The following is a 23314-nucleotide window of genomic DNA, read 5'->3' as shown; positions in this document are numbered from 1 at the left end:
AAAGTGGTTGGAAGTATGGAAATGCTCATTAATAGTGAGAAAAATGCCCAGAACCAAGTTCAAAATATATTAAATTCAGTGGAAATGTTTGTGTTGGCCTCAGTAAACTCCCTACCATCTCTCTAATAGCAAACATGTGATTATTTTCTGAGTCAAAGAACTTTTCCTAAATTAGAGCCTCTGTGGCAGCCTTTAGTGCTACCAAAGAAAGTTACCAAACTTTCTTTTGGTAACATGTAAATGCAATGGAGCTCATTGTTTATGGGAATGCAGTGCTGAAAATGAACATATTTCACATTTGAACTTCTCATGCCCATTTCCCAAAAATGGCACAATATTTCAGCTATGATCTGGGTTTGTTGTCTCAAAGACAAGGTTGTACTCAAACATCCACATCAAACCATTTAACAGCTTCCTACACCACGTGAATATATATGGAAATATACCTATAAAAGGACACATATCAATATTTTGGGCTGTAAAACAATCCTGAGCTCTGCACACAAGACACAGCGAGTGTTCCCATCGACTGGGAGAAGAATATTGAATGTTCTCGTGCAAGAAAAAAAAAAGAAGGAGCTATAAATTTCATCTTCCTAACCAGAGAGTTCTATTAAAATAACCTGATACTGAGAAAATCCCTCCCTCTCATAAATACTTGACTTATTGCAATGTAATGTAATACTTCCCAAACATGGCCCAGGGAACAGCATCTCCTCTTCCTTCAGTATTTGTAATAAATCACTTCAAAGCACAGCATTTTACTGAGATGGTTGGTGGTGGGGTAGCTATGAAAAGTGACAATAATGTATATTTTGGTGGGTTGGAGATGTTTTTTTGTTATTTTTGTGGATGTTGTTAGATTGGTTGCTTGTTTTAAATAAGAAGTTGACTCTGGTAGTGATTATTCCATTTTGCACTGAAGTTTTAATAGTTTTGGGAATGTAAGACTTGTTGAAACGTAACCACAATCTTCTGCCTACCAGCAATTAAAATCCAATGAGCTCTAAACAAATTAACTATTTTGACACAGAGGAAAGCAGAAACTGGGAGAGCACAAACACAATTCACTCCTCTCAGCCACAGCCACAGATTTTCCACTTGTATGAAGAGTGCAAAAACATTCTGCTTTAAAGCTGTGGTTTTTTCCCCCAAGATATTTCTAACCTGACCAACCTGTCTCTCTGCAATGACAACATAAATGCATTTTATTTTATTGTTCTTGACAGTAATTATGCCAATTGAGTTCCTACTCGTCTAATCTTTGTGCTAAGAAATATAGGCCATGAAATCTCTACCAAAATAAATGTGTGACTCAGTACACAATTGCTCAGTAAAAACCAGTGGTGATTCATGCAGTATAAATACACTGAAAATCCAGCATACAGCCAGTGATTCACACACATCAAGTCCAAACATATTATCTTTATATTTGAAGAGAAAGCGGGCAGAAATATTTCTTCAGGACAACCCACACTTGTGTTTGTGGTGATATGAAACAAGATTAAAAACAATAACAAAGCCAAGAACAAGGTTGGCTGTTGGAACTTACAGGAACGAGATTAACAAGGCTGGTAGAGTTAAAATTATTTTAACAGGATTTTTTTTTCCTAGGGTTTTTGATGAGTTTTTGCTGATTTTCACAACTGTGGATGTGGAATTGGACTCTATATTTTATTGTGATTATCCAAACCCACTGAAATTTATGAGCAAACTGATGGCTAAATCAGAGTCAAATCTGGAAGGAGAAACCAGTGTCATTCACCATTTAAATACACATGGAAGAAAAAAGTGGCACATTATATGTAAATACTCCCTCATGTAGGGTCACCTCTTTAACATCAGTTTTTGTACAAAGTAAGGCTTTGGGATTGTAAGAGATTGCTGCTTTTAATCCATTGAAATGGGGGAAAATATGTTTAAAGCATATTGCAGACACCATTTAATAATATTTTTAAGAGATGAAATTCAGATTCCATAGGGCTGAATAGTCTGGACTCACCCACCCTCCATCCCACAGCAGCCTCTTTGCCTACCTGCCTCATTTCCTTGTAGTTGTGATGCTTAAAGTCCAGATTGTCTGTGGTTGTCATTTCATTCCTTCTGTGGTAATAATTATTTGGGTCTGAGGAAGGAAATAAAAGAGTTTTCACGTCCTTAGGAATTTCAAATGTAGAGGTGCTTTGGCACAATGCGTGTCAGGAACGTGGAAATCTGAATTCCACTGTTATATGTGCTTAAAACAGGTTTTCAAAAGCAAAACTCAGAGAAAATAATTTAAAATAATTCTAATCACTGCACAAATAACTTCATACAGATCAAGGAGGCATCAGATTTCCAGAAAGCTCCTCTGCACAAAAAAACTAAACTTCAACAGAAAAGCAGAAGGGCAGCCTAAGGCTGCAGAGGAGGGAAAAAATCATTGGGAAATGATGAGTCAGATGCAAGATAAAAGAGTGGAAGAAAAATCAAATTAGAGGAAAAAGCTCAAGTAAATATTTTGTGTCTACTTGATTAATTTACTATTGCAAGGAATTTTAGTTTTCCTGATGAGTATTTTCCAAGTCTATGCACTGCTTGCAAAACATGGAAAAGAACAACTGTGCATATTAAACATCCCTAATTATCTTCCAAAAGAATTCTTGTGGAAGTCAGAGGGCTTTGTTACTTGAAAATGAACATATTCATTTATTTATGGGTATTATTTATAGTTAGTGCATTTTGAAGTACCAAAGGAGAATATGTGGTTAGAAAAGAATCTTCTGTCTCCTTGACATTCCAGGCCCTTCACCTGGGAAAAAAAAAACAAAAAAACCAAAAAAAACCCAAAAAAAACCGAGGCCAAGACTGTTATGGTTCAGCTTTGAAGTTCCAGATAGATGTGCTCCTAGCCTTATCTATTATGATTTATTTTCAGAGACAAACAAGTCTATTTGGAAAACATCAGACACATTCCTTAACTCGCCACATCTGGGATGTCTGGAATTTTGAGTAATCGTTTGTCAAGCCAGTGGCTTTCAGGCTCTCATGAAAAATTGTTTCCCTTCACGCAAAATCATCTTTGTTGGTTTAAAATTATTGGGGGGAAAGCGAAATATGAAAAGGTCTTAAGTATCATCCAGTGTGATTGCAACACCAAAGGACACTGTCTCTAGAGGAAAAAAATGGTTTTAAACAGTGTCACCTGTCAGCTGTGACTTTTTTTGGGGAGGGAAATGAGAACAATTTTAAGTAGGAAGAATATGTGGTTATCATCCCACAGCAACAAACCCTTAATGAAATGATGGAAAACTCGTAACACTGCAAAATACTTAAAAACATTTTTGAGTTTCATATTTCTGACATTAAAGCCTACAAATATTCCCATAAAACTCTAAAATTTCTTGCGTCTTTTGCACTATTTAAGTTATTTATGAAATGCCACATCCCAGTTCCATTAAGCTTCACAGTCAATATCCATCCTTGCCTCCACTTCCATTTCATAATCTACAGCAGAGATACTGGAAGGTCACTTGAAGACTCCTCTACAAATATGACAGAAAAATGTCCAAAAACCCATCATCTCTCATCAAAACCCATGTTAATTTGGAGAAATTATTCATTAATACATTGATGGACAAGAAATGGAAATCATAAAAAAAAAAACCCAAACACTTCTTCTCAAAAGAGACAATGTGTTTAATGATATTTTATGAATATCTTCATAATTGAAAAAATATCCCCACGCCATAAAAATATAAAAATAAACATCATAAAACTGCCAGGAGGTTGAAGGTTTTCTCTATCAGCACAAGCCAAAATATACAGCAACCGATTTTTTTCCCTGATACTTTAATCCCATTCCTTTCAAAGCCTGGCTCTTTTTCCATACATCAAACACTAATACCATGGGAATGACTGTGAATGCTGTAGAGTTGGTGGAAACTTTAAAAAATTGTGCAGTGAGAATGATTGTATCTCTGGCCCTTCCTCAACAACAGAGCACAATTTGACAGTTCCCTAGGGAATTAACACTCATTTTTTTGCCAGGCTCTGCTGTAGCCTGCTTGGATCACTGGATTTCTGCTGCAGCAGGAATACAGATTAGAACATTAAAAGCTACAATGTAGAAAGGCATACAAGGCTTGTGCACAGCTGGATGGGTCCACTTTGGCAAAAATTATTTTCATTACTAAAGCACAGAATAAAAGACTGAGAAACTCAAATCACAGAAGAGTTATAATAGAAATATACCCATTTATTTATTGAAATTCCTCAAAAATTCCTTTTTCTTCCAAGGAGAAAAGATCCTGCAGAACTGTGGAAATCACATTTATTCAGGGGAATATACTCATTTTTTTTTACCACTAATCTATCTTTGCATCACCAGCAGGGTTAATGAAGTTTGCAGCTAGATGCACCTTGTTCCCTTCATCCTTCCATTCTTTGTAAAGATGGACAAGTGATTAAAGCTGTTAAATCATGGATTCATAGAGTCACAGAATGGCCTGGGTTGGAAGGAACCTTAAAGATCATCCAGTGCCACCCCCTGCCCTGGGCAGGGACACCTTCCACCATCCCAGGTTGCTCCAAGCCCCAGTGTCCAACCTGGCCTTGGACACTGCCAGGGATCCAGGGGCACCACAGCTTCTCTGGGCACCCTGTGCCAGGGCTTGCCCACCCTCACAGGGAACAATTCCTTCCCAACATCCCATCTAACCATACTCCCTGTTGTTTGAATCCATTCCCCTTGTCCTGTCACTCCATGCCCTTGCTCAAAGTCTCTCTCCATCCTTCTTGCTGCTCTTTGTTTCCTCTTTTAATGTTCAGTGTTCATTCAACCAGCACCAAAAAGGTGAGAAGTGAAATTTGTGATGCCTTGAAATTAACACTCACAAAGTAATATTACCAAAACTCTCACATTTAAAAGGTAACACTTGTGTCCATTCCCAACATGATTTGCTCCTCTGCTTCATTCTTACAGAAGTCCTGCCCTGAGCTGGATGTTTTTGTACTAAAGGTGTTTTGCAAACTCAGAAGTGTTTCTCCAAATGTAAGACATAATGATGTCAATCCAAGTGATTCAGAGAAGTTTTTAATTAAAAGAACATTCTGGGCTAAATCCTTTAGAATGCCTTCGAAACCCCAATGCGCTATTTCACAAATGACTGATTTTTTTTTAATTTCCATGTAATTTAAGTGAATTTGACTTGTCTTCACTAAATTGAACATCTCACAGACAGCACATGTGTAATCTTGAAATAAATCCGCTGGCAGCCACATCAGGTGATTCTAAGTTTTTTTTCCACATGATCAATTTCATGGCAGCCCCATGAGCATTGCGCACGAACATTAACATCACACATTAAATCAGCAATGAAATAATATTTTTCAACTATAAACTTTTTCCTTTCTCCTTTTACTCTCAGAATTAGTCTGCTGGATTTAGAACTGCCGTTTATGATGAAAGATAGTTGTAAAAAGTCACATTTTTCTCAAGAAATGAACACAATTCTAGACAGGACCAGGTAGCCTGGCACTAAGAGAGAAGCAATAAAAATAAAACTAAAGCCACTGCAAAACCCAGTGCTCCATTACAGAGTGGTTCAAGCTCATTTTTTATCCTGGGTTCAAAGTAATGGTATAATCATGGTACCAGTGATAGTTTTCTATATAAGAACTATTAAAAATTAAATTTCATGACAAATTTATGCCATTAAAATAATTGCCTCTTGCCTTGAATACTCTACAATATAAATAAATGCATGAAGAACTCAACTAATTTTCTCTCTCCAATCTCTGGGTACTTTTGATCATATGCAATTTTTTTTTGACCTTCCTTAGGTTTGAGAAAGGCAAGGCAAGGAAAGTACATCCATCCCTCTGAGGCAATTGCAAAAGATTGTGTTTGTCAGTCTCCATCTATGTAAATACCAGCATTTTTGGAATGTGGAGAGAGAATTAAATGCTTGTGGTTTTTTGTCCTCTTTTTGCCCCGTGAGAAATGGCAGCACTGATTGTTGCTGTATGTAGCCTATGATACACCAAAAATGTATTTAAGAATTTCTCTGATAAAAATTATAATCTTATATAATACCAGATTTATATTAATCTTATACAAATTAGATGAGCAGTAATTTCTCTGTTTCAATGATCCAAATCATGTTTTATCATGATTTATCCATTTTTTAGTGCATCTGCCACATGCAGTATGTTTAATGGACAGAGCCCTACCCACAGCAATAGGTTCTGGCTGTCTTTACCCACTTCCATCCCATTCTGACAGTGTTAACAAGCTTTCCTAGAATATCAATCTTATTCAGGTTTTTTCTTTATCTTTTTATCCTTTCTCCTTATTCCTTTATTACTCTCCCTTGTGAGCCTGCTTGATGGAAAGCTGATACAGAGCACAGACTGAATGCAAATGATTTAATATATTCAGAGATTAATAAGGACATAGACCCTAAAATTACAAGTCTAGAAGACTTGGAAAGAAATTTGAAGTTAAGAAAAATGGGTTTATTTCCTTCCACCCTCCTTCTGTTGGGGTCCCATGCCAGTGGGCTTTGGAAAAGCTAGAGCTGTGTGGACTAATGGAGCTCCACCTCCTGATTTTGGGGAATTTAGGAAAATTGGTCAATTTTATGGGAAAAAAACCTGTCAGAAAATAGGCCTTGATTTGCAGCCCCACAGTCAATACAGAGCGTTAGAACAGCACTGTCAAAATCCCTGCTCCCACGGCCAAACCATGCAGATATCCAAACTGGAACGAACCAAATGACACCAATAAAGGATGAGGAATCCACTTAGAGGGAGCTGCAAAAAAAAATCTCCTGTCCTACAGGAAGAAAACGTGCGCGGAAAAGCCTCTGCAACCTGAGGAGCAGCTTTGTTTGGAGCGCCTTGCGTGCGATGAACAAAATGAGCAAGGAGAAAGAAATGCCAGCTCTTTCTGAGCTGAAAAGATGGGTCAGCACTTATCAAAACCTATTAGTTCTTCAGTCCAATTACATTTTGAATGAACACACCCCATTCCCATTGTGTTTGTCAATGAATGATTCTGGTATTTTCTTTCAGGAATACACTGAATCAGCCACTGCGGGCAATTAACTCAATAAATGACTACCAGAAGGATGCACTGATGCTGTTTCCAGGCACATCCAAGAGCTGTGAAAAGCTGGAAGAGCTTCTCCTTCTGGAAAATTCCTGGAAGACTTCAGGGAAACTCCTGGAAGAGCAGGACAGTGGTGGAGGTGCAGAAGGGTTCCCACCTTCACGCACTGACACAACCCCATGAAGATGAAGGGTGACAAATGCCAACTCTGCCAAGCAGGATTTGGCCCTAGTAAGAATCCAAGGTAAAAAGGTGCTGCACTTCATAAAAATCACCTTGCCAAATACTGAAGCTTTTGCTTTCTCCTGGTTAAGTGCATTTTTAGGGAACAGAAAGGGATCATGAGAATTTCCTTTCAAGTTGCCCTCCAAAGCATCTTGGGTGTCATCTCTGTCCTGTGTGCCAGTAAAATGTCATGGTGCTGAAGAAAGGTTCCTTTTTCTTCAGCCTCACACCCTGCTTTATAGAGAGTAGATCCTCTGCAAACCCACACAGGAATTTGGGATAAATCACTGCCCTCTGAGAGTCCTTTCAAGAGCTGAGGGGAAACACTGGCTGTGGAATTGCCCATCACAATGGGAAAAAAACAACCCACAGAGGTGGAGTGTTCTAAACCATGGATAAAGGAAATCAGAGTCCTCCTAAAAACATGAAAATTCACATCCACAGGGCACCCTTGGTCACTGCCATCAAGTCCAGGATGCATTTTTTACCCACTGGCAGCAGTTGTCTGTGTGCTGCTAAATTTTAGTGCTTCATGACAGAACACATATACAGACTAAATTTTATGACAATGCTTGCCCCACACTTCTCTTTGGCAAAGGATTATCCCTTCCATGCCCCAATTTTTTTTTCCCCTTGAGTATTTAAACATCTAAAGGACAAAAATCAGGCTATCCCTGCTTGGCATGTGAAGATCCATCATCAGAGGAATTCAAGGCTCTGAACAGAGGCAGGAACAGTTAAAGAAGCCATGAAAGGCTCTGGAAAGGCTAGCTTTTTTGGCTGTAATATTTCCTAAAACACCATTCACAGATCTCTGCAAAAAAAATCCCAAGGTGCCAGAATTTGAGATCAAAGAAAACAACTAAAAAAAGCAGATGAGAGGTGTGGAATGAGTAGGGAGTGACTTAGAAAAGGGTTGAGCAAAGAGGTTTTTAAAATATTTATACACATGTACACACAGGAATGAAGACATAAATCCACCACAAGGCTCTTCACATTGTGCTTGGCAAAATCATGGCTCTGCCAGAATTTGCAGTATTGACTGATTTAGGGTTTTTTTAAGTGGTCTTGCACAGCATAGGACAATTTCGCTTTACTTTTGAATTACCAGGGATCATGCTGGATTTAATAACACTTGAAATATCCCAGAAATTCCTTACACCCCCAACTCTCCTCCTTCCTCCCTACAAGCTAAGCCCTAATTCAGGGAGAGGATTTGCCTTCAAAATATTTCAGGGAAGTCCCACGGCCTATATAATTTAAAAAAATTTAAAAATTAAAAGTCAGGCTGTATAATTGCTCTTTCTTGCCTTAGAAGCTTAAGGCATCTGCAAGTGATTTTCCCAATACATAATCCTATTGCTTCCATTGTGCATGTGCACTCAGTAAGATTTATTGCCCTGCATTTAAGCCCAAACAACAAGGAAAACCTTGTTAGGTCATCCATGCAATCTTGTTTTATTAATAAGGGCACTTACAGATACCATGGGGTTGCAAATCACAAGTTATCCTGATAATTTCTGTGGGCTTGGGCAGATATTTTGGTTTCTTCTTGCATAACTCTACTCGCTAAAGCCAAGTATTGTATCCAAGGCAGAGATATATGAAGGAAATGAAATTTTTGAGAGCAGCCATATCAACACCAGCTGAGGAAGGCTCTTACCTGGCAAGGGGCAGCCCAGGATTTCCAGCCTCATGCAGATGCTGCCCTCCTCGAACCAGGAGCGCGGGTTGATGCGGATGTACCGCGCCACCAGCGGCACCGGCAGCATGTTCAGCACTGGGATCTCCTTCTCGCTGTTCCCCTTGAAAATCTGGGCAGCAAAACACAGCAAAACACCAACATCAGAGAGTAAAAATGTCTCCTAGGGGTGTTGGTAATGGAAATATGAAATCACCCTTCTGCTCCAGGCTGAGGGTGGCTCAGGCTGGAATTGCTCTTTGAGGAGTGCAATCCCCCCGTTCCCCCTGGAAAATTCTGTCCATTTCTGTACCATGGGATTTGCTCTCACAGTCAGTGGGACCACTGAGAGATGCTGCCATTAAGACATACCCTGACTAATCTGTGGCCAGCCCTTGCTTTCCCACCTCTGCTGTTCTTCATCAAACATGGCTCATTCCACTCACCACATCTCCAGATTCATTCCTGACAGCAGTCCATGCATGGCTGTCATTGCTCACCAGCACTCTGTAAGAGGTCACCCAGTTGCTCCTTGAAAAACAGAATAAAAAAGTTACTTTTCATGGCTTAGAATGACTGCACATTATTTATTATAATCAAGCTTGTAAGGCTGCTAGCAATGGAAATCCCATTTGGCAAAGTCCTGCCAATCTGGATTCAACAGACAATGCAAAAAGCCTAGCAAATAGAAGCAAAATCCTGGTGAGATAATATTCTGGGATTGCAGGAGGTGAGAGACTTGCTGCTCTCCTTTCCTTTTATATGCAGAGTTTGGGATAAATGGCTTATCTAGAACAGATTTATGCAGTGTTCAAAGATCATCTTTTCAGCTGCAGAACATTTATTAGTTCTGCTGTTATTATCAGAGAGGATGGGGAAAAAGTAATAAATCCTCAAGGATGAAACATCTGTGAATTTCAACTAGCAAAACTTCCATTTCTTTCAACAGAAGAATAAGTGGAGCCTGCAGTTATTCTTCTATTTATTAGCAAGAGATCAGGAGAGAGAGAGACAATTGATCACAGGACTATAGCACTCCTACAATATCCTGATCAATCCCCAACAGGCTGATTTTTCTAATGTTATCTGATTTACAGCAAAATCCCCTTTAATCTAAAAGTCAAATACTTCAGTTATGCATCATCTGGATCCAGCTAAAGAAAAGAATGAGGGGAAGAAAAATGCTGCTTTCTATATTCTGGAGTTAAAGCCATGGAGTTTCACACTGCTTTCATGACCTGTGGAAATGCACCCAGGTATGGAAAAGGCTGGAGAAGGCAATGCCCGACTCTCCTCTTATATTTGTGACTCAGAAAGAGCAGCAGTGATTTATTTTTTCCCCTCTAACACCTGGTTTCAGCAGGCAGGGACTTGGAGGAGAGTTGTGGCTTGTAGGAACATTTGTACCGCGCAGTCAGTCCAGGGTGATTAAATTCCATATTTATGGATACAAACTGATCATGTGCGACCAGCAGGGCTTTAGAGCTGTCCTTCCTCAGCACAAGATCTTAGCTAAGCTGCAGTCACAGGCTGGGAGTGGAACCAGGGTAAGGAAAGCTCTGGACACTGCAGAGAAGAGAGGGGCCTTTGGGGCAGGTGGTGGGGAAGCATCAGAGCATAAAACTTGGAGATCAGGAGCAGAAGGAAGGACAGACACACCTTAGAAAAACTTCCCCTTGTACTCCTCCTATACAAATACCACTCTGGTTTGGATTTTTTTTTCTTTTAAAATCTACTAATAATATTAGCAAACTACCTATGAACACAAAAGCCCTGAACCCACTGTGCTTGTGTTTAAAGGGACAAATCAGCCTTTATGTGCTCACCAAAGAGAGTCAGGCTTCTAATGAAGACCATAAAAGGGGAAAGGATGGAACAAGAGAACAACCATCAGCCCCAAGATCAGCCCAAGTTCACCAAGCCTTGTACAAAACAATTCAATAGAGTTTTGGGTGGGGTTTTTTTCCACACACCTAAAACCAAAGATGAGGTAAAAATTCAGTCGGATTTGGAAAATCACTTCTGGACATTATACACTAATGCCCCCAAAGGTAAAAAAAAAGGAGATTTTGGCAAAAAAAAAAGACTGAACAAACCCAGCTCTGTTTTAGACACTAAACCAGTCCTTTGCAACTCTTTCAGCAGCCCCCTTAAATGAATAGATTTTGCCATTCATGTTAGATTAAATGGAAAAATCTTGACTATTGCCAAGCAGACCGAACTTTTTGTTATCGTAATGAAAAGAAGGGTACATCTATCCCTTGTAATGCACACAACTTTAGTATTTGGTAAACAACTGTAACAAGTTAGAGCACTCTGAAAATACTAATTGTCTGCCTTTCAGTGGAAGGGCTCCTGGGGTTGGAGATTTACTGGAGAACTGAGAAGTGCCATGCTGGCATCTCTCGTATTTGGCTGTAAAATGATAAATGACACACAACAAAATAAACAGTGACTTCAGCAGGCTGCAGAAATTTCTACTGACTCTTGCAAAGAACTTTACTTTCTTCCCTCAGCTTCTCTGTGTTCTTGAGTTGAAGAAAGGCAGATTTGCTTCTGGCAAAGAAAGGAGCTGATAAGGAAGAAGGAGAGGGAGTTGTGACAAGGACACTGAGTGCCAGGACAAGGGTGATGAAAGAAAGTAGTTTGGGAAGGAATTGGGAAGGAATTGCTCCCTGTGAGGGTGGGCAGGCCCTGGCACAGGGTGCCCAGAGAAGCTGTGGTGCCCCTGGATCCCTGGCAGTGTCCAAGGTCAGGCTGGACATTGGGGTTTGGAGCAACCTGGGACAGTGGAAGGTGTCCCTGCCATGGCAGGGGTGGAACAAGATGAGCTTCAATGTCCCTTCCAACCCAATCCTGCCCATGATTAAATGGCCAACAGCAAAACCCCAAAAAGAGGAAAAATAGCTTTTCTTGAATTAAATGAAAAAGAACAGCGTGAGAACAAAATTCCTGTGTTTGAAAGAGAGTTCTGGTGACAATATACATATTCAATGCACATAAGCTTATATTGGGGTTTTTGTTGGTTATTTTTTATTTCCTTGCTTGTTTTGTTGGGGTTTTTGTGTGGGTTTTGCATTATTGGTTTTTTTTATATTCTTGGCCATCTCTCAAAATCAGGCTAAATGACCAAAAGAGGCAATGTCACAAACCAAATAACATCACTGTTTCTGAAGTATTACAGAACTTTTTTCACTTCAGCTGCACAGATCAGATCAGGAGGACAAACACAATACACCCATATTCATTGCTCAACAACTGCAAAAGAAATTCAGATTACTAAAGTCACCATAAAACCATGACAACAGTGGACAAACTTCATAACTGGGACTTTTGTAAGAAAATCATGGCAAATGCAGAAAATTCTAAAAAGACAACATCATTTTACTGGCATGAGAAAACACAAGAAAACTTGCTGTCACAGTAACATTTCTAAGCTGGGACTTTTATTTAACACATTTTGATTTTTTCACTCCCTTCCATTACAAAGGTTCAAACCTCTCCCTAAGGAAAACATATACAAGCAATCCTGCACATTTTCCATCTTGAGTGGCAACAAGTGATATGCTTTGGAGAGGCAGAATGCAATTAAAATCCTAATGCACTGCATCCAGTCCTGGACATTTGCAGGCCAGAAGGACCTCAGAGGGTCCTGGCTGAGGTAAATCAGTGCAATGTATGAAGGTAAACACCAAACACTATTAATTGGGTTTGCCTGCAAGGAAGAAGCAGAATAAAAACATCACAGGGAACCACTGGAGACAGTGGGAGTGTCCCTTTGCAAAACTGCCCCAGGGGCTTAAATTCTTCCCCCTTTTTTCCCCCCAATGCCATAAAAAGTCCATCTTCTGATAATATTAAAAAGGCTGCTGTAAATTCAGACTCCCCTGAGAAATGGCACTTTCTGCCTAAAAGCAACATCCCCCATGGTGGGGAAGGGGAACTCAACATGACAGCTAAAGCAAAGCCTTGTGCTGGAAGAAATATTGGGGAATTTTGTCTGTGTGATTAGCTGGTGACACCAAGATCCATCTCCCCAGGTTTGGGATTTGCAGACAGGGATTTCTGTCACATCCAATCTATTTGGGACCCATCAGCACTGAGCAATAAAGCTGTCTCAGGAAGGCTGAAAGAAAGCTGTAGTGTTTGCCAGGACTCAGGATGTCCCTGCTGCTGTTTTAGAGAAGCTCTTCTGGTTTGACTCTATAAAATATCCCACAGGATTTTACCATTACACTCCTAAGAGAAAAACACAGATATTTGTTTGGTTTATCGAGCTGAGGAGACAGAATTCAGGGGAAATCCTCAGCCAGCATTCAGAACAAAATGCATTAATTATTGAGCTCTTTCTTGGCAGAGGGCAAGGCGATCCAGAAGCCATTGCATGATAAATCATCAGGGATTTGGGTTAACCCCAGTTTGTCACCCTCTGTCACAAAGTGCCACTCCTGCCTCACAAATTTCATCAGGGCTGCAAAAGGATCCTGAGGTACAGATTTGACAGGGATCCTTTGGATTCAGGTGCATCCCAGTGATAATCCTTTCTATAATTTATGCCAGCCTTATCTCTTCAGAAGCTGCCTATCTGAAAAATCTCAGTATCCACTGCCAACAATAATCAAATCCTTACAGAGACAGTAAAAGCAAAAATCAAACTATGATTCAAATTGACTTAATGTGGTGGACTTTTGAATTATTACTAATTACTTTTTTTTATCTGTAATGCACTGGCTTTAGACAAAGCTTATTTGAACACCCTCAAATTCAAATTAAATTGCTTTTCATGCATGAAAATGTCCTGCTTTTCCATTTTCATCCAAAAAAAAAAGAAGCTGAGGGATTAAATGCCTTGCCCAGGGACAAAGAGTAAACCTGAATCAAAGCAGAGAATTAAGAGCAGATCTCCTACAGCCTTGGCAGGTTGCTGTCCCAATAATCAGCTTTGCCTTATCGAACCACAGCATCAGGCTGCTGAGCACAGGCAAAAAACCATGGCAGCACCAGAACAACAAAACATCTTCCAGCCTTGCCTTCTCTGATGCAATTTCCTCACTTTTCTTTCTGTGAGTTGGACACGAGGCTGAATCCCAACTCAGAACACACAGCGAGTGCTGCATGGGAAGCAGGGGAGGATTCCAGGCTTTTTCCTGCCCAGGCTCCAGTGGATGAGCTGAGAATTGGGATTTTGGGGATTATTCTGTTTGAACAGCATCTGCTGTGTGTAGTATTTTAAGGCCAAGCTTCTCAATCGTGGAAAGCTGAACAAGCAACAAGTGAAATAAATCTGACACTTTGATCCTCATTTCTGAGGATGCCTTTCCACATCAAGGAAACCCCATGTGATTTGAGGTAAACAAGAAATGCTAGAGGTGCTGGTGAGCAGAAGCTCAAGCCCAGAGTGGCAGAGGTGAGCCACAAAGAGGACTGAAGGAATGGAGCACCTCTGCTGTCTGAAAAGGCTGAGAGAATTGGGGTTGCTTAGCCCAGAGAAGGCTCTGACTGATCTTGGAGAAACTTCCAGTGCCTAAAGAGCTCCAGGAGAGCTGGAGAGGGACTGGGGACAAGGGATGGAGGGACAGGACACAGGGAATGGCTTCAAACTGCCAGAGGGCAGGGATGGATGGGATATTGGGAAGGAATTGTTCCCTGTGAGGATGCTGAGACCCTGGCACAGGGTGCCCATAGAAGCTGTGGTGCCCCTGGATCCCTGGCAGTGTCCAAGGCCAGGTTGGACATTGGGGCTTGGAGCAATCTGGGATAGTGGAAGGAGTCCATGGCAGGGGATTGGAACAGGATAACTTTTAATGTCCCTTCCAACCCAAACTATTCCATGATTCTCTGATATTCTTGGGATGAGAGCAGCAAACACCAGCAGAGCTCACATGAGCATCATCTGCAATGGACGTGGCTCCAGCTGAGCATTTTGTTCTTCTGCTGTCAGGCTAATCTGATTTATCTGCAATACAAACCCCTAAAATTAATATAAAATAGGACCAGTCAGACAAAAAAATGTGTACCCAGCAGTAATCTATAAACTGACAAGCCAAGAAACTTGAAATAGCAAATTCCCTATACCAAAAAAATGCTGGACAAGCATTATATGAAATGGTACTCATGCAATAGAATCAGCATGCTGGCAATTAAATGGCTTTCTGCTTGAAAAATTAATTTTTACTCTCAAGCAATTAAAAGTAAAACCATTAATATTAATATTCTATAATAATATTTATGCTGATAAAATTTTAAATCACCCACTGCCAAACAATTTCCAAGCAAGCCAAGTCAAAAAATGCCCAGACTAACCACAGGTAGCCCAGCAAGTTTTGCAAATTAATTAAAATAAATATGATTTAAGAGATTAAGATTGACTAGCAAGCAAGGGTATTTTTTTTAATAACTGAAATCTTTGAGTGTTCAATTTTTAAAATTGCTCCTAGGTGACTTAAATGAATGTACTGCTGTGAAATCCAGCTCTTTGGAGGCCCAGTGAAGAAAAGCTCAGGGCCAGAATTTCCCTTGCTTGAAATGAATTCAGCACAGATTTTTCAAAGCTGTTCTCAATAAACAGGAGTTGGGGTTGCAAATACCTGTCCAACCCAACACCTGCAACTTCCAGGCAGGTTTTTACAAGAATTTCATGTCTTTCTAGAAAGTCTGGTGCCAGCTGGGGGTGTTTCTTTTTGCTGTTGTACACTCAGACAGTAATGCCTGAAGGTGCCAGGGTCAGAGACATCATCAGCCCCAAAGATTTTGGTTCTAACACCCATGATTTTGGGCCACTCTTTGCAGAGATGTGCATGAGTTTGAAATTTTTTCTACACCAGATCCTCTATCTGCTAAACACAATTGAGTTGTGATGTTTTTGCTTCTGAACCCCCTTTTGTGGCATTCTTAATTTTACATTCATTTTTGTGCCTATCTCACCTCTGGAAATCAGTCATGAATTTGAGGAGAAAAATCCAGATTTTATAGGCACTGCCTCACTGCATGAATGTTCAAGTAAAGGGAAATGAAAATCTCTGACAGTACAACACAAAACCACTGACATCATTATATCAAGGGAGATTTTCCTGCAATGAATTCAGGTTGTTTTATAACTCCCATCAATACACTTCATATGATTTCTATGGCTCTGGAACAATTCACTCCACGAGGCTGACTTGGGGGAAGTTGTAATAATCTCTGCAGTCCTGTCACCCAGTCAGGGCAAAGAACAGTTTGCACTGATTTAATGCACCAGAACAACTCAAGCCTGCACACAGCAGCTGCTTGTTTTATTCCATGAGTGGGATAAAACATCAGGACATATCCATGGAACAAGCTGAGGTTTCACCAGGGTGTGTTTTCATAGCTTTGCTTGGGGACTGGGAAGTCAGTGCCAGGTTTGTCTGCTGTACTTGTGAGCTGGACAGCATTTAGGGTTTATTCTTCTCTGCTCTCAAAAGCAAAATGCAGCAAATAAGAGAGAAATGCAGCAAAATACTGCTGTATTTTGAGCCTTCATGTGTACAGTGCAAAATTCTGTTTGTTTAGCTGGTAGTAACAGCTCAAACACCTGTAAATATCCACTCCACTTCCCCAAATGCTACCACAGTGACACTGGAAGGATTATCTCTGCTCTTTCTTCTATGATTGTGGGAATGCTGAATACTCATGTGATTATCTCTTCAGAAAACCAATGTTACTACTTGAGACCATGACCAATACCAGGAATAGCTGATAAAACCCTGGCAAGTGTCATTTTAATGGCTGGACTTGATGATCTTAGAGGTCTTTTCCAACCTTAATGATTCTGTGACTCAGATTTTTACTGCCTTGCAAGCAAGGAAATCACCCCCTTGCCACACAGCCTGCCTAAAAACCAAATCTCAGCTTCTGAGAAAGTGCCAGTGAGTAGAGCAATAAGTTGGAATGTGGGGCAACACATTCATTTTGTGACTAAAGAAAGAGCAGAATGCTGTACCACCGAAATTAGAAGCAAGCAAATTGCACTGACCTAAATTTATCCTCAGCTGCATCTCTGGAAGGCACCCAGCTTGTTACAGACCTCCAGTTCCCTCAGGACAGTTTGTCAAAAGGGATGCTGGGGCATCATGAAGAGCTACACTGCACACAGGGGAGGCTGAGAGTGAGGGTGTACTACAAAAAAAAATTACCAAATTATTCCCCTATTCAATCCCAAGAATCTTGTCTGCAGCAAAAGCATGATCAGACACAAAAATCCAATCTGCTGGATGTTTATTTTTTGCTCTCCCTGCAGAGCAGCACAGGGAAATCAAACAAGTGACACAGCAGGGAGAGAGCAATGGTATCTACAACAGTTTCCTTTGTTAAAGTTGACAAGTTTGAACTTCTGCAAGTTAAAACTTGCTTCAGCATTAACGAAAAGAAGGGACCAGCTAAAAAGTGTGTCTGTTTAGAATCAAGCAATACATGGAAGTCATTCCTTCCAGCCAGAAACACCACTGATTTGGTGTCTGCTCAAACCTTTCAAGAGCTATTGCAATTTTAAAGGTCATAGGGACTAACCTCTACCAAATCAGACTTGAAAAATTAATATACCCCCCTCCATTTTTTCCTTGCATAAAAATAAAAAATCTTCAATATTTTCATGAAGCTGAAAGGTCTTTAAAGGAACACACTTGAAAGTAAGTCTATTTTGATTACTTTCTAAAAGCCTCAGAATTTTGCTCTGGAATTCCAGCTTTTTGCATAGATTATTTCAGCCATGCTTTTTCTTATTGTTGTCACCTTGTCATTCCACGGCATGCAGTGACAGTTCACAATTTACCATGACTGAAAGGTTAATTTTTAGAAAATTCATCATCACCAATGCATCTCACTCACTGCAGCATTACATTCCCTCCTGAAAACCAAAACATCCTCTGCATTCACACAGCCTGGAGCTTTATATTACTGTCAGCACACCCTGACTCTATTTTGACATGTGGCTTTTCTCTTGATACAAAAGATGATGCTGAATTATCAGAAGGGAGTTTGGTTTGTGGGAAAGAAGTTTCCTCTGTTTTTTAGCTCCTTGCCAAGCTGCTAAGAGTGATTAATAGTTTCTTTCCCTCTGTCAAGAGAGTGCATATTTTAAACTACCACATCACTGCTTTAAATACTTGGCACAATTCCACAGTGATGCTTCCAGTGTCCCACTCAACAGCCTTGAACAGTTGTTTAAAGATATTTGGTTCCTAAAACTGGAAGATGTATTGGCAGCAATAGGAAGAATTACATGTATTATTTCTCCCCCAAATATTCAGCCCTACAAAGAAACTGATTTTCTGCCCACTCTCAAGGCATTGGGTTTTATTCCTATTAACCAGCACTGGTGGCACTCCTGACTTTTGGATGTCTTCAGTGTAAAAATCAACAAGTCCTGGTTCTTGCAGCTGGGCTCCACTTTTTCTGTGAAATTCATCATCTGCAGATCTGCTGGATGATCTCAGCAGATTTGCCCATTTATGGTGGTAAAAGGGCACTTTTCCATGATTTCAAGTTTCCCAGGAATGACTGAGGTGTCTGCACAGCAACAGCCCTCCAGATCACATTCTTGCTTTGACTGGTAAGAGGAAGGACTCCTCAAATCCAGGATTTTTTGTGCAAAGCCTGTTTTCCCTTGTTGCAGGCACAAAAAAAAAAAAAAAAAAAAGAGCAGAAAGGTTTGATTCCATGTGACCATCAATCCATGTGACACAGAATTCACAGCCAGGCAGTTGGAGCAAAAAAACCAAAAATTGACTCAGAAATGCTTTCCCTTAAACAGGAAATGATTAAACAATCCAAATATTCATGACAAACCAGTCTCAGTTTCCTTCTCTCCCATTGGGTCATCTGTGTTTTCAAGAGCTGTTTCTGCAGCTTGGCCTCTTCCTCCTCAAGGCTCTCCTGTCTCAAGGCTGTGTCACCAGAGGTGACACAACCTACCAGAGGTGACACACAGGGAACAGCAGGAGAGGAAGGACTGAGGAGAAGCAGCTCCTGCCAGAACACAGAACGTGGCAACCCCAAGCATTTCTGTGCTCCTTGCATTGTGTGAAGCGTAACCTCCAGTTCATCATTGCCTATAAATCTCAAAAAAACCCCAATGAGCAGAGCTGGGTGGGAGCAGATCACGTCTGGCTGGTCAGCAGCAAACCAGGCTGCAGGTGCCAGAGCTGCTCCAAAGGGGGAGAAGGATGAATCCAGCAGCCCTGGAAGAGCTCTGGCTGCAGATCACACCCAGGAGAGCAAAGGGCAGACTGCTGAGAGCTCAAGAGTCACAGCCCTGCAGAGAGGGGCAAAGCTGTCTGACCAGGATTCTCAGGGTGGTCCTGCCTGCCCTCCTTGGCATTTTAAATGTCCTTGTTAAGTCAGCAGCAAGGAGCTACAGGGACCTGAGCAGGTGCAAATCTGATCTAAGCAGAAGCTCACACAGAACTTGCAGTGAAGTACATTTTCTCATTGTGTCAAAGTTTCTTGTTCAATAAAGAATTGCCTTTTCTGGTTCTTTATCCCTATTAAATAATGTGAGCAGTTCACATACCCCAGAGTCATAGAATCACAGAATGGTTTGGGTAGGAAAGGACCTCAAAGATCATCTCATTCCAACCCTGCCATGGGAAGGGACATTTCCACTGTCCCAGGTTGCTCCAAGCCCTGTCCAGCCTCCCCTTGGACACTGCCAGGGATCCAGGGGCACCACAGCTTCTCTGGGCACCCTGTGCCAGGGCCTGCCTACCCTCACAGGGAATAATTCCTTCCCAATATCTAATATAAGCCTGCCCTCCTTCAGTGGCTTGATTTTTTATTTTTAAAATATAAAGCTGGGAAAGTCTCCAAGGCTTTGGACTAAATAAAAATGTTACCTTGGCTCCCCTGCTTGGCAGGCTTTCACTTCTGATACAACACAGATCAGAGAGGTGGTTTTTTTTGGCTCTCCTCCCTACAATGAGATTATTTCCCAACATATGTCTCCATCAGCCATGAAAGCACTCTGTTCCTGTCACACAACCTCATCAAGCTGGGAAGGTGCCTCAGGTAACAGAATGGCAACTTTTGGTCCAAACTTTCATATCATAAACAATCCTTTTTGATACCATCTCAGCCAGCAGCTGAGGGTGAGGGAAGGAAGCTGGTGAGTCTCCTTTGTTTTCTGAGCCAAACAGGCACAAAGAAATCTGCTCCCCCTAATATGAGTCCTGCCTCACTCTTTCTGCCTCTCTGTCCCTAATTGGGACATTTCTCCCCACTTCCCTGGTCCCTCCATGAGGCACAGTTGAGCCTTACAGTACTGTTTTTCGGGAGATGTTAAGCAGCCCCTCAGTGCAGCTGGTCTGGTTGAAACCATCTTTGCTGCTAATCAGGCAGACATGAACCTGTTTTTCTTCAAATCTGAGTAGCAATCCAGGAGGAGGCTGGAGCTGCTCTGGCAGCACCAATCCCACTCTTCCTGCAGACCCTCAAAGTTCTGCCCACCAGCTCTTTATGGGGAAAGAGGGCAAAAGCAAAATTCCCTGCCCATGGCAGAGGGGTTGGAATTCAATGATCTTTAAGGTCCTTTCCAACCCTAACCTTTCTGTGATTTTGCGTTTCTATGATTCAAAACAAAAAAAAACCAAAAAAACCCCAATACCAGCTATAAATAGAGTGTCAAGTCCTGCTGTAAACTCCTAACAGAGCTGAACTAAAAATAGCAACCTGACAGGATGAAGCAGTGCAGCTCTGGTGTTGAGAGGAACAGCAATGTCAAGAGGATGATTAAAGAAAAGAATAAGGCTTTGCCACAGTAATTATCTACCTACCACAGAACAATGTGGGATAAATATAGAAACCTTATTGCCAAATAAGCTCCTACTCCCACTGCCACGTTAAAAGAAATTAAAAAAATAAAAAAAAACCACAGAAAATTAAACAGTTGAAAGAAAAACATTCTTAATATTCTTTTTCTTAGATATAGTGGCTTTTTTTTCTGGTTTGTATTTAATTATGTGTCACATTCATTTTCTAAGGGAGAGTTCTGACCAGAATGGAGCTGTCAGGGTGGTTGTGCACCTCCTGCAGATTTGGGCAGAAGGTCCAGCAGCACAAGTGGCATTATCTGCTCACAGAAAGCTGTGAGACTCAATGACAAATTAAAAGGCTGAATAAATATGTAAAGATCACAGAAAAAAAAACCCAAACCAACAACAAATCCTCTCCTCCATTTCCTTTCCTGGCTTCAGACTGTTTATCCCTCATACATACTCAGCACCAGTCACAGAGGGCTAAATACATATAAACCTGGGCAAAACACTGATTTCCCAGTGCCATTTACACATTCTCTAGCACAAGTAGTAGTCAGAAAGTAGACAGAAAGTAGTTAAAAAGCTCAAGAAAAGCATCTTTATATATATAGAATATATATATTTACATATTCATATATAAATATGCAATTCAGTTCTATATTACATTTAATAACATTAATTACAAATTTATAGAAATATATTTATTTTCATATATACAAAATTTTTATGTATATATAGCACTGTAAAATATAGTAGTTTTATAGTACTGTATAGTACCTTTTTTAGCTGCTCAAGTAAAAATCATGTTATTTTGGAATTATAGCAATTACTTGGTGATTGCCTAGGGATTCATACATCTCAAAGAGAAGTGGTTATTCTCAACTAAACAAAAAAGCCCCAAAACTTTTACCTATGCTAATCAAGTTAAATATGGGAGAAGAATAAGGCCGTTTACCACCAGCAAAAATGACCAGGTGAATGTAAAGACCCAGATGTAGACAATGACAGGAGAAGTTTGCTACCCTTAAACTTCTATTTTATGCCATATATAATGACTTTGCCTTTAACTGCTCCCCCATTCAATGACTTGATATCTCACAGCATTTCCATATTTTTTCTTTTCTTTTTTTTTTTCCTCTTGAAGAACCAAAGCACATCAGGACATGAATTCCTTGGTGTGAAAAGAGCAGAAAAGTCAGTGTGTACTTACGACCAGAGGGAGTTCCTTCCCTGTGTGATGACTCCAGTGAACTTTGTCAGCCGTCGAGCATCCACTTCAATCCACTGGTAGGGATCATTTCTTCCTGCACACCAAGCACCATCATAAAAATCATTTTCGTTAACACCTGCCTGAAAAGAAGGCAAAGCTGACCATAAATCAGAGCTAAGACACTGAAGGTCTCTCGTGGGAAAAAGAAAGGAACACATCATTCATGCCACTCACTCCTCTGGTACTACTGTGAGGCTCTTGAGGTCCTCACCAAAATTTTTCCTGGAAATTCTGGGAAGTCCCTTTAAAAACTGAGAAGGTTTACTTGTATATTTAAGGCAGAAGGAATAAACAGAGCTTCAGTCTGTTCACCTGGCTGTGCCTGTGGCCTGATAGAACATTTTTCCAGAACAAATTACCCACGTGGTCTTCAGAGTTTGGAATTCCTAAAAAGCCAACCCCAGCCCATGTAAATAATGGTCAGTGATTAGACAATCTCTTTTTCCCTGGCAGCAGCAAAGGAGAGTGCAGGGCATGAGGAAACAGTAATACAACTTCCCACCAGAATGAGAATTATTAATTTTTATAGTTAGGGTGGCAAAGGTTAAAATTTCAGGAATGTCTGGCTGAACCCCAACTGCAGTACCAATCTGTATCCCAATTTCTGCTGGGAAACCTACCCCAAACAGCCTTCCCAGCATTTTCAAAGAAATAGCTGAAAGTATTTTGGGTAAACTGTTTTCCAAATAAATCTGGACCAGAATTTAATGAAACATAGCATCTGAAGCCTTCAGAGATTTCTTTTCCTTCTAAAGCCCAGGAAGTGTTTGGCACCAAGCTGGATATTGCCATAAAGAGCCCAGAAGCTTTGCCATGTGGTCCTCTGAGGCTGCATGTGTTTTTGTGATATTTCATCCGTGGTTTATGTGGATTTATCATTGCCATGCATGCAATTCCAAGAATGGATATTGTTAAATATTCCCCAAATGAAAATGAAGAGGTTTACAGACTGTTTCTACCCCAATGGGCACTGGGTGGGTCTAACTCAGAGAGGATGCACTGATTAATCACTTTTCCCTGTGTGACTCTGATGGCATCTGAAGGAAATGCTGCAAAACACAGACACTAATTGAATTTTCCTAAACCTTCTTGTTTTCCCAGGTATTTGGATCTGAGATAAGGCAGCTTAGAAGTTATTTGTTTTCCTCCATCCACCAAAATTAAATTAAACCACCTATTTCTATGCATTAGCACTGATATTTTAGGGTAAAGTTTGTATAAAAGTCAAAGAGAAAAACACAGAGAAAAAGTCTATTAGCAATGGGAGATAAATT

General features: G+C 40.5%; 1 protein-coding gene across 1 annotated transcript in view; it reads right to left on the bottom strand.

Moving 5' to 3' along the window:
• The window catches only part of CPXM2 (carboxypeptidase X, M14 family member 2), a 64293-nt gene that overhangs the window by 16319 nt on the left and 24660 nt on the right, over window positions 1-23314 (bottom strand). Inside the window, exons 4-7 of the mRNA XM_085064634.1 lie at window positions 21981-22120; window positions 9446-9530; window positions 8982-9132; window positions 2037-2125 (exon numbers count right to left, since the gene is read on the bottom strand). Of these exons, the coding sequence (XP_084920760.1) occupies window positions 2037-2125; window positions 8982-9132; window positions 9446-9530; window positions 21981-22120 (465 nt within the window). The remainder of the gene's footprint in view (window positions 1-2036; window positions 2126-8981; window positions 9133-9445; window positions 9531-21980; window positions 22121-23314) is intronic.

This window comes from Lichenostomus cassidix, chromosome 6 (assembly GCF_008360975.1).
Source record: "Lichenostomus cassidix isolate B80296 chromosome 6, HeHo_3.0, whole genome shotgun sequence".
Classification (NCBI taxonomy): Eukaryota; Metazoa; Chordata; class Aves; order Passeriformes; family Meliphagidae; genus Lichenostomus; species Lichenostomus cassidix.
The sequence above is the reverse complement of the archived record's forward strand: the minus strand, read 5'-3'. Positions and strand labels throughout refer to the sequence as shown.